Consider the following 12,344-nt stretch of genomic DNA (forward strand, 5'->3'; position numbering starts at 1 on the left):
TTCTCCTCTCAGGATCTTGGGCATGCATGCACAAATGCCCGGCGTAAATTTAAGCCACCGTGTCCGGGACTTGAACCATGGTCAAGTGCATGGGAGTCCAGTGACACAACCATTACACCAACCGCTGGTCCCAAACTTCTATTTATGCCTAGCCTCAGGTATTTCTGTTAGCAATGAAAAAAGCAGACTAAGGCAAGCCCCACGGGAGGGAGCATATTAAACAGTGTCTCTTATTAAAGATGGTGTTTATGAGTTTTCCCTCAGAACTTCTGCTGCGTGTCTCGAAACAGAATTGACAGGAAGCACAGCATTATTACACAGACATGTATAGAGCCTGTTTATTGCATAACTAGCAGGCACAAATTCCAAAATGATTTTATAACACTTAATGGGTACAATAATTACAGGGATAGAATGTACAATTAAAAAAAAACAAGTAGAGTAATGAGCAACATTGAGTAAAACACATCTGAATAAAAGGCATTTCATTTTTCCTATGCAGCATTTTCTTTTGTAAGAACAAGTGTAACCTTCAACCAGGACAAAGAAAGAAAATATTACTGGAAAGCTCACAGATGCTGTCGAGGACAAACATGTACCAGTTCCACTCTTGGTTCTGCAACTGAAATCACTCAAGGAATTGAGTGACAGTGCCCGAGCCGCGTGTTCATAGTTCCGGTTTCAGGAAATGCTGCATTTGATCTTTGGGCCCCATTCGTTGCTCTTTGGCAAATAAGAACTATTCGCATTCGAAGGCAGATGATTTCAGTGAGAGGAGCGTGGGGGGCAGGGCAGTTTCCTTCTGTTCAGCCAAGTGCCGGTTTCATAAAGTGCAACCTCTGTCCTATCAGCTTTGGGGGCACGGAGGGGGTGCATGGGGAGGGAGGGATAACTGAGGGTAAGGGGGGGGAAATGACGGAATGCAGTCACTAGTGCAAAGGCTGTGGCATCCATGTGCAAAAGGTGGCCGGAACAAGGGTTCAGACCGGGTGTGATTTGCCAACAGGAGCAGAGAACTCTGACACCAGATCCGGGATGAAGCCAAGAGAATGAGCGGGGCACACGATAAGGATGACTTGCAGCCCTGCTCGCGGGTCTCTCACCCGGGAACTTCTGTTCGGAGTTTTGGCACTGCGGGTTAACCAAATTCTTCTGTGGTGATCTTGTAACTGGAAATGCTTTGTTGGTCCCCGTGTTCCTTGATTTTTTTCTGAGGGCACAGACAATGTCCTCTAGTGCAGGTCCCCAAGTGTTCTAGAGAAGACGTCGCTTCACCTACTGCAGACAATTCATTTTCCAGAAGTCTCTGCAGAAGCCCATGTCCTGTGGGAGGCTAAGGGCACCAGCTCAGGGTCCTTTCCCAAGGCAGGAGGGCAGGTGTGTGCGAGAAAGAGGGCCAGCCAGCTAAGTACACGGAGCATGTGGCCAAGGTTATCAGACGGTGCTCAAACCGTGGGAGGCCCCTGCTGGGAGGCCTCCCCTGGACATCCAGCAGCAGTGCGGCACTCAGGCTGTGCGACGAGTCTTTTGGAGAAGTGGACCCTTTTCCCATCTACCCACAGGGTAGCAGAACGCGACAGAAGCATCCTCCACCATGATGTAGCAATAACTGTCATGGTGCTACTTTTGGAAGAGCATAAGGTCAAGCTATGAACCAAACAGTTCTGTGAGAGTAGAGGCAATTTGTACTCTGATTACTGTGACTTTTCCACATGTGCTAATGACCACTATGGGACAGAATACATGGGTGACAGAACTCTGACAGAACTGAACACAGGGCGGGACAGCTACGTGACAGGTTGGGCTCAGAGGCTAACCTGGCAGTGCACAGGGGAGCCGAGCCCTCACGCTGCGCAGTTTACAGACCCCATGGCAGAGGCCATGGGCTGGCAGGCTACAGGCTGCAGCTCACCTACATGTGTTCTGTGGAAATGTTCATACTGGTTGCCAACATGTATACATGAGGAATAGCACACGCATGCACACGGATCCAGATTTCTAGAGTCTCTTGAAAAATCCAGGTTCTGGCAACCCCAGGCCTACATTTCCACATGGCCACATGAGGGGAGCTGGGAGCTGCTTTCTCTATTGGGAGGGCCATGGCTCCCCAGATCCTCCTCCAACCTCCCCAGCTGCACACCCTGCTCACCTCATCCATCCCCAGCACCTGCTGTCAGGTGAGAGTCTGAACCAGAGCCACATGAAGCTGGGACAGGAAGATGCTCTGACATTCCGAAACACTTTACAAAACACTCTCAGCATGCTCCAGAACTCCAGCCTGGGCTCTCTGGTAGCTCTGGGAGCGCTGGCAGTCAGCTAGAGCAAGCTCTTGAAGGAAGTCTTGAAAGTTGGCTACTTTCTAAGAACCAGTGAGGTTATGAAGCAGAAACCAACTCGGATAACTTGTACATTTTACCTTATGAGAAGTCCTTAAAAGATGAGAAATGCAAAGGGGCTCGTGTGAGCCAGCTGAGAGTGGTGAAAGGAGTAGCTGAAATTTGCATGAAAAATCAAAGGGAGAAGAAGATTCCTTCTTTTCCCTTCAGTTCCTGGCAGTGACACGTTGATATCTGGCTGGGTGGTATAGGATTAGGTATGGCTTGTTGGCTGGGCCTTCTCTCTGCCGCATGTTCTGAATAAACTGCCTGGCTCACAGGGACAGCAGCACCCTCGACGATAGTGACGATGCATGTGGGGTCCCTACCCTGACCGGCCAAATGAGACACGCTCCAGACAGTGACTGCTCTCTGACTCTATGGAGACTTGAGGATGAGAGTACAACATAAAGAGATAGGAGATCGAGATAAAAAACATTAAATAACAGAACATAATAGAACGTCAGAAGAAATGGATCAACTCATCGTTTCCTCCCAAGAGAGACCGTTACGCTATTTTTTAGAAAGTGGCAAAGTCCTTTCTCTACATACCTGTTTGGAGATACCCCAAACATAGAGATTTTGCAGTAGGCTGGAAAATTCACTTATTGCACAATGCTTGGTCGGGAACAGATAATGTTCATTTTTTTTCTTTAACCCAACTCTCTCAAGAAAATGTTTTGCTAAAGATCTCATTATAGTTTTAGCCCTAGGCAGGGAGTTTTAAGGGATGGAAATATTTTAACTAATTCAAACAATGAAACTGTCCTTTTGGACACAAGAGATTATGACCTTGACAGTCGTTGACGACACCACTAAACTGGCAAACAGGCATGAAATAAGGCAAGTGGGTTAAATTAATAGTTGAAAATTTGTTAGAAAACATGCAAAAATAATACTGAGTTTTCTTTTTAAAAAGTTTTAAACCATCATTAAATGCTTCTCTGTGTAAAAATCTGAAGAGTTCCGTGTCTAAATTCAAAATCAGGATTTAAAAAGCTTAGAAAATAGGAGGGCCGGTGGCCACCGCTCAGTTGTTGTTCTCTTTGGTGGTGATGGTGACCAGCTGCTTGGCGGCCTTGGCGATGTCATACGCGCACTGGATGACCTGCTGCGTGGCGAGCTGTACGTCCGCGGGCGAGCCGGGCTCCCCTGGGAGAGTCTTCTTGCACTCAGACTGGAGCCGGTAGGCACTGGATGTCAGCAAGCGCAGGGAAGTCCTCACCAGGTCGGACTTGGGTTTCTAAATGAAAAATACACCCACTCCCTGTGAACCGCTGGTAGATGGCCAAGAGCAAGCGACAAGCATCTTCCAAAAGCAACCCGAGCTGCTGCCCGGAGTGAAAGGCCATTTTGTCAGGCTCTCTTCCAGTGGGGCTGCTCTAAGCACTGCCAGCTTCATGGCCACTGCCCAAGAGATCCCGCCATGCTCGACTCCAACGGCAAAATGCCCGCGGGGGAGTTTCAGTAACTGGTGCTATTTTGAATCAGTTTTTGAAAAACACTAGTCCACATGGGCAAAAAATTGCACATGACATTTTGGTTCATGAATGTTTTGCCCAAACACTCGACTTACACATCCTTGTCTTGTTAAAATTGAAATTCGTGTGGAATAAAAATATTTTACAGCCCTAGAAGGCTGTTTGCGTATTTAAAACTCTGTTACAAAAAGGTTGCTGAAATACAAAGGTCACCCATTTCTTGATATTTACTTAAAGGGATCTAGACCAAAGGGAGAAGGGATGACTTACTTTGGGGAACAGTGCTGCCATTTCTGTCACAGCTACATGGATCCTCTCAGAGCAGGGAATATAACTGCAAGAATATTGGAGAGGTTATTCAAAGACAGTGAAAATGATTTTGAGGTGGAGGATGCTCTGGGCTAGGACAGGTTCCATTTATGCTCCCTTAATGGAGGAGCTGAGACCGTGCCAGGTCCTCTCGGCATCCACATTAACTGCAGGCACAAGGCTATAAAGTGAGTCCTTCCTTAGTCCCTCTATCCCCCTACCCCTACCCGTTTATGATAGTGTGCACGCACACAACACGGAGCGGGGACAGAGAGAGAGAGAGGCACTCAGAGGGTCTGATCACGCTGCAATCCCTCTCCTCCAGGCCTCCAGTTCTTGGGCATGCATGCATGTGCCCACTGTGTCTCAGGCCAACAGGCCAGGGATTCAAACTGTGATTGTCATGTGGGGTCCAGCTTCATCCAGGCAGCATGTTACCACTGCGCCATGAAGTTCGCCCCTCGTCACTTTCTGAGAATTCGTTCAATCTGATAAAGTTTCTAGATATGAAATGAAGTAACATACACTATAACCAGGAGAAGTCACACAACACACACAGTGGCATGTAGAGAGACTCGTGGAGCAGCTGGGGGCGTGGCAGTTAAGGCAGGTGCATTCCTCTTGGCCAACTGCAGTTTCAGTCCTGGGTCCAGTGGTTTGACAAACAGGCTGGGCGTGTGTATGCATGCGTGCCTGAAGTCTCAAGAGAAGAATAGAAGAGAAGAGACTGCAGTGTGGCCATGCCCCCGAGAAAGTGCTTTTTCACTTTCCTGTCTCTATGTCTCTCTAACAAATCCATGTGCCCCACAGCAAGGAAAAAAAATTCATGCCTCCTCAAGTTGGTCATATATATATTCTCCTGTGTTTCATCTTCCTGATTTCTAGTGAGAGAAAGGTTTCCACACAAAAGGCCACAGAAGTGAGAAAAAAGCCTGCAACAATTCCTTGAAATGATCATTGGATACACACACACAAATCATTTCTGGAATCTACACCTCGCTCCCTGTGGGTCATTTAATCAATGGACTCTTCTAAATTCCTTCTATCCAAATCCATTTGAATTGCTGGAGAGTCAAAAGTCTTTACCTTGGGTAAGGGAAACCACCGAGGTCTGCGTCATATACTGATTCTGACACTTAATCTACTTTCTCCTGAAGTTGCCTGGTGCTTGCTTCTAATAAAGTGCTTTCAGCGAGGTCAGCACTTTTTCTGCTCATTGATGAGCTCTAAGAAAACCAAGTGCGGGGCCAGCAGGTAGCATGGTGTTAAGGCGCTGGACTCCCACATGACCAACTGCGGTTTGAGTGCTGGATCTGGTGGCTTGAAATTCATGTTGGGCATGTGTGGCCAAAATCCCAGGAGGAGAATGGAGAAGAAGGGATTGCGCTATGCCACCCCCCTGCCCTTCCACGCTACCTGCCGGCCTCGATAGTGACTACTGTTAACAATGATTTAATGTTTATTTAAAAATAGCTAGAAGAGATTTTGAATGCTCTTAACTGAAAGAAATGATAAATATTTGAGATGATGGTTAAGCCACCTACCCTGATTTGAGAGTTAAACTTCGTACACATGTATTGAAATATCACACTGTAAACTATAAATATGCACAAATCATTATATATACATTTAAAAATAAATAAATCAGAAACATGAAATTGTTGAACAAATTTGTACATCTTAAAAACAAAAAAAGAAAACATGACAAAAAAGGGGCCAGCTCATGGCTTGGTGGTTGAGGCAACCGGATCCCACAGGTCAGCTGTGTGGTTTGAGCCCTGAGCCTGGTGGCTTGAAAAGCATGCCAGGAGCTTTGTGTGCATGGCCAAAATCCCAAAAGAAGAGAGAAACAGAGATGGGACTGTGGCAAGACCCTAACACCCACCCCCTGCTTGCCTCACCAATCATATGTTCCCTCTGGCAAATTTTAAAAAGATAAAAACCAAAAAAAAAGCCCTCAAACTTCCCAAATTGTATGGTACTGGACTGTAATCTTTGAACCCAGAAATGGCCTCAAGGCAGATATTTATATTTATGACAACTCTCAAAGACGGTACTACAATACAAGCATATATATACATAATTTTAATTTGAAATACAAGCACAGAATTTCTGAACCAGAGGAAATAAAAAGTGAAGTGGATTAATAAATGGTGGGAAAGCACTAAGGAAAGAATTACTCTTGGAATAAAGATTAAAGAGACAGTTAAAAATGGTACTCTGGGTCGGGGCTGGCAGGTGGCGTGGTGGTTAAGGCGTTAGACTCCCACGCGACCAACCATGGTTTGAGTCCTGGACCTGACATCTTGCTTTCTCACTTTCTCTCTCACTTGCTTTGTCCCTCTCTGGTCAAATTAAAATAAATAAATAAAGTTAAATAAAATAATTATTTTTTTAAAAACACAAAAAACTGTACTTTGGGGGCCAGCAGGTGGTATGGTGGTTAAGGCAAAGGCACTAGACTCCCACATGGCAGATCGCAGTTGAAAGTCCCAGACCTGGCAGCTTGCTTTCTCACTTCTCTCTTTGTCACTCTCTGGTGAGTGCACATGCCCCAGAACAAAATTAAAAAATATATTAATAATGATAAGTAAAATTAAATGAAAAAATCTGTATTTTGGAAAGCTGTGGAACTTTCCTTTATGTAGTAAGATAGGGAGTCATTCATTGCCAAAGCTGCGGTCCTGAGCAAAGTGATGATGTGCTTTTAACACACACAGCATGAAAGGTACAGATGCATCTTTATGTGGAAGAAGAGAATGGAAAGGAGAACGAGTGAATAGTCCTACATTCCCGGAACGCCTTTTGTTCGAGCAAGGCACAAAGAGAAGTTCTCCACGGAAATCCTCAGCTCTGTGGGATGGCTCTTGGGTTTGACCAAACTCTTCTGCTTCCTCTAACTCCATGGAACGACGTTAAATGATGTTCCCTGAGTGTGTCTAGATCCAGCCAGATGCATCAAACTAGGATGTCATCCCAAAGAGTTAGCAACTTAGAAGATCTCAGAGAATTCACTTGCAGAGAACAAAAGGGTAATTTAGAGTTGGCTCTCACCTGATAAGAAATTGTGGCAGGACATGCTTCCTCTCAGTGGGCAGACTCTTATTTCATGGACAGAAGATTATTAGGTGATGATAAGATCAACTTTTATTTCTTTTTAAATTAAATTTATTTTTAAATTCAATGATTCTTTTATTTATTTTTTATTTTTTTGCTATAGACTGCAGGTACTTGCTGGAGAGAGGTAGAGAGAGAAAGCAAGAAAGCGTGCCCCGGAGGAATGGCCAAACTGCAGTCCCTTTTCCATTCTCCTCTCGGAATTTTGGGCACGCACACACGTGCCTGGAGGCGTGGTTTGCAAACTGCTGGGTCTGGGACTCAAACTGACCAGTAGGTCATGTGGGATCAAGCCATCTTCACCTCCATGCCACCTGCTGGCCCCTCAACTTTTTTTTTTTTAATTTTACAGAATTACTTACTTAATTTTATTTATTATTTAATTTGACAGAGGAAACAGAGAGAGGGAAAGTGAGAAAGTAAACTGCCAGGTCCAGACTTGAACCGTGGTCGGCCATGTGAGAGTCCAGCACTTTAACCACCATGCCACCTACCGGCCCCGGTCAACTTTTATTTCTAAACTACTTGTTTCTTACACATTGGTATGCATATGTACACACGTGCGCACATACAAGCAGCAGGGAGACAGATGAGAAATCATGGTTCCTTTCAGGAAAAATGAAAAAAAAAAAAAAATGGAAAGAGCAATACCACATAGAAACAATACAGCCAAAGTGTACAAACTTGCTGCTAAGCCTCTCACGAAAGCCTGGAGTTTTCTAAGACCCTTGCTTTGGCCCACTGAACAGTGTCTGCCCTGGATTGGCAGTGTCCCTGCCACAGCGTGACACACTCTGCCCCCTCACCTGTCATGTTTATTCTCCTGGGCTGCCCTCAAGAGCTCCTGTATGTTTTTGGTGATCTGCTCGGTCTTCCGGATGACATCTTCAGTGCTGGGAAGAGTGGGGTTCGGGGCTGCGTGGGGTTCTGCCGTATCTGGGACTGAGCTATCCCCCGGCCACACCATACTCCTTTGCCTTCCCTTTTGGCTTGACCTGTGAACATGAGAGAGGTGGCTGATCGTGACGGGGGCTTGCTTGTGGCTTCTGTTCAAGAAGCCGCTTCGCACGCACTGACTGAGGGCTGCTTTTTGTGGCTTCCTTTATCCTGTCTCACCGAGACTGAACAGGTTCGTGGTGAGGCTGTTGTATCAGCTGGCAGCTGAGGCTCACGCAGAGGCTGTTTTATCCTACCACAGGGTGGGAGGTTGGGACTCTGGTGAAGCGTGAAGGAGGGGGAGAGGGAGGACGAACTGGAGCAGGGAGGGTGTGTGGTTGCGGGGCCATCCCTACTAGAGCCAATTCCGTGGGGTACGAATGCAGAATGTAACCTAATGTGGACTTTACGGGAACGTACTGAATTCAAACACACCGCAAATACATGAGGGGACTTTGAAAGGTTCACAGAATTAAAGTATGAACTGATTTCAGTGCAAAAGTTCTTTAAAAATCCACGCAGTTTTTTTTTTTTCTTTTTTGGAGAGATTTTTGCCATAGGGCGCGTGCGCTCGCCAGACAGACAGAGAGAGACATAGAGACAGAAAGCGAGAAATCACCCCCGAGGGGGTATGGTCATGTCGCAATCCCTTCTCCTCCATTCTCCTCTCGGGATCTTGGGCACGCATGCACATGTGCCTGGTGTGAGTTTTAAGCTACCGGGTCCGGGACGCGAACCGCGGTCGACTACGTGGGAGTCCAGCGACATAGCCATTATGCTAACTGCTGGTTCCCCACGCAGTTTCTTCATAATAGGCATTTTCCATGAGCTTTTGGAAGACCCCTCATATAACATGCTGGTAAAAAGGAAAAAAGGCCCCAGTGGCAAGAATGTGCTAAGAAGATGTGTAAACCACGAATGAAGGCCCAGGTATCTTCAGGTCCTAGGGGTGTAGGCGGTGGACTGCTTCTGCTTTGCGAGCCCACCCCCTGCAGCCCTCCTTGCTGATGTACCCCAAGTCATCTGGCTCCGTGTCGTTGGGAGTGTTATCATAGTCACTCTCAGGTGTGCTGTTCTGTTTCTCCAACCTAGATGCCTACAAAAAAGAACAGGGAACCCACGTTAGTTTAGAACACAAGATGCTTCTTCTTCATTTTTTTTTTTTTTTTTTAAAGAGACAGGGTTTCACCATGCTTGATGACGCTAGCCTCAAATGCACGACCGCCAGCCTCTTGAATAGCTGGGGCTGCAGGAATGTAACTATTGTGCCTGGCTAACAGAAGCCACTTCTCAGGAGTCTTCCCCAGGAGTCAGTATCTACAAGGCAATGTGGCCTTCACAATTTAGATCTCTTCTGGGATAGGAGCCAACCCTTTATTGAAAATATAGTATGGGCCGGCAGGTGGCGTGGTGGTTAAGGGTGCTGAACTCCCACGTGGCCGACCATGGTTTGAGTCCTGGACCTGGCGATTTGCTTTCTCTCTCACTCTATCCCTCTCTGGTCAAATTAAGATAAATGGATAAATAAAGTTAAGTAGAATAATTCTTTCTTAAAAAAAGAAAATACAGTGAAAGATGACCAGTAGGGCCCACTGTTTCTTTCCTTTTTTGTACCATTTTCTGCTTAGTTGAGTGGTTACTCCTTTAACAGACAGATGTGTAACGCAACACACCTTATTTAGTTCTTAGAGGAAAATGCAGCTTATGAGACCCCGTAAAAAGCAAACGCGCCAGTACTCATATAACCACAGGCCTTCAGTGCCGAAAGCCACTTGAAACTAGTGTGAATTTACAGCCACATGCTGTTTGTGAACAGAACAGATTCACTCTGTATGACAGTTGGTTGCAAACCACCTTCATCAACTTCTTTTTATTTATTATTTTTTGAGAGGTTTTTGCTATAGGGCGCGTGCGCTTGCCAAACAGCCAGAGTGAGACAGAAAGCGAGAAATCACTCCCCAGGGGGGATGGTCACGCCGCAATCCCTTCTCCTCCATTCTCCTCTCAGGATCATGGGCATGCACGCACACGTGCCCGGCGTGAGTTTAAGTCACCGGGTCCAGGACTCAAATCGCGGTTGACTACATGGGAGTCCAGCGACATAGCCATTACACTAACTGCTGGTCCCACCTTCATCTACTTCTAAAACTATCTACTGCTTACTATATAAAGCTTTGGTGCAACTGTGGAAATTCAAAAATGGGATGTAGTGGGCCAACAGATGGCGTAGCAGTTACATAGCTGGACTCCCATGTGGCCGACCAAGGTTCGAGTCCCAGATCTGGTGGCTTGAAACTCATGTAGAGTGCAAGTACATGTATGCCCAAAATGCCAGCAGAATGGATTGGGGCGTGCCCGTCCCCCCTGGGGGGTGATATTTCACTTTCCCCCTCAATGTCTCTGTCCCCGCTGAGTGTACATGGCCTATGGCAAAAAACGCGTTTTTAAAAAAGATTTATTTATCATTATTACCATCTTTTACTTTGCTACCTGGTTCATGTAAATGAGAGAGAGCAAGAGAGAGAGAGAGCGAGAGCGAGAGAGAAAGTGAGAAGATAAGCCACCAGGTCCATAACTTGAACCATGACCAGACATGTGGGAGGTCCAGCACCTTAACCACCATGCCACCTGCTGACTCCACTCCCCTGCAAAAACCTCTTAAAAAAAAAAAAAAGAAAAGGGATATAGCTTCAAAAGAAGAATCCTAAAGATGCTTTGGGCAAATGAAAGCACTGCTAAACACACGCCTTCCAGGTTGACAGTGTGAAAGGGACCACATTACTTTGGAGGCGACTACGTGAGTTCTAGAGCATTCTAATGCCATTTGAGTCCTGGACCTGGTGGCTTGCTTTCTCACTTTCTTTCTCTCCCTCTCTCTGGCCACGTTAAAAAAAAAATAATAATAATAAATAAAATTAAATAACTCTTAAAAAAAAAAAAACCAAAACTGATTCAAAACCTAAACTCATGAGCTTGTAAAATATAAGTAGGTGCAACTTCCAGATCTATACTCTGAATTGAATCCAGGTTAATCAAATCATGTGATTAAGAAATTTTATTAATGTTACAATAAAATGTGGCTGAGGATGTAACTATAAATTAAGAGCCCTGTTTCAGCTTAAGGAGACCCTGTAGCTTCTTCCACAGGAAAGGCTACTTTAGAGCGAAGTCAGTTTCAGAAAGTCTGCATGAAGTCTGACTATGCGTTCATTACTGGTAACACTGCTTGGTCCTCTAAAGGCCCTCTGGGTGTCAGTGAGGCAGGCAGCCACCAGGAAGGGGTTGTCACCTAATTCCTGACACAGATCACTACCTCTCCCAGTAGCCTCTCTTCTTCCAGGACAAAGGCTTTCTCTGTCTCTGAAAAAGGCTCTGAAGTGGCTTATTTTGCCCCTAGCCATTCTAACAAGACAATTACTCTAGGCTCCTAGATTCAATACGAACTTATACTTTCAACCCTCAAAGTCTTCTGGCAAAGGATTACATTGTTGGCCTTTAGCCATTTGGGGAGTCTACTAAGCCAAGTTCTGTAACATCTACCACAGCTTTTAAGATCCCTTTGGTCTACCGCCTGCCAGTAAATACTCCTGTGGGACCAGCAGATGGTGTAGTGGTTATGTTGCTGGACTCCCACATAGTCAACTGTGGCGGGAGTCCAGGCCCCAGCAGCTTGAAACTCATGCTAGTTGTGTATCTGTGTGTGCCCAAAATCTGAAGAAGAGAATGGAGAAGGGACTGTGGCATGACCATCCCCCCCCAGGAAGTGATTTCTCACTTTTTCTTTGTCTCTCCAGTGAATGAATGAGCCCTACAATAAAACAATCTCTCCAAAAATAAAATAAATAAGTACTTTTGCTTCACCTGTGGCTGTGTTTCAATTTGGTTCAAAAGTCGAACCATAGGGACCAACAGTTAGCGTAATGGCTATGTCGCTGGACTCCCACGTAGTCAACTGCGGTTCGCGTCCCGGACCGGGTGGCTTAAAACTCACGCCGGGCGTGTGTGCGTACGTGCCCAAGATCCCGAGAGGAGAATGGAGGAGAAGGGATGGCGGTGTGGCCATCCCCCCTGGGGGGAGATTTTTCGCTTTCTGTCTCTCTGTCTCTGTCTTTCCGTCTGGCCCGTG

General features: G+C 46.0%; 1 protein-coding gene across 3 annotated transcripts in view; it reads right to left on the bottom strand.

The window, feature by feature from the left end:
• Positions 1-564: 564 nt before the first annotated feature.
• GIT2 (GIT ArfGAP 2) overlaps positions 565-12,344 on the bottom strand; it is a 64,864-nt gene continuing 53,084 nt past the window's right edge. For all 3 annotated transcript variants that reach the window (XM_014587604.2, XM_006147854.3, XM_006147853.3), the window contains 4 exons: positions 9,232-9,314; positions 8,089-8,277; positions 4,127-4,190; positions 565-3,618 (listed from right to left, as the gene is read on the bottom strand). In XM_014587604.2, coding sequence (XP_014443090.1) covers positions 3,406-3,618; positions 4,127-4,190; positions 8,089-8,277; positions 9,232-9,314 — 549 coding nt within the window. In that variant the 3' untranslated portion in view covers positions 565-3,405. The remainder of the gene's footprint in view (positions 3,619-4,126; positions 4,191-8,088; positions 8,278-9,231; positions 9,315-12,344) is intronic.

Source organism: Tupaia chinensis, unplaced genomic scaffold, assembly GCF_000334495.1.
Source record: "Tupaia chinensis unplaced genomic scaffold, TupChi_1.0 Scaffold000226_1, whole genome shotgun sequence".
NCBI classification, from domain to species: Eukaryota; Metazoa; Chordata; class Mammalia; order Scandentia; family Tupaiidae; genus Tupaia; species Tupaia belangeri.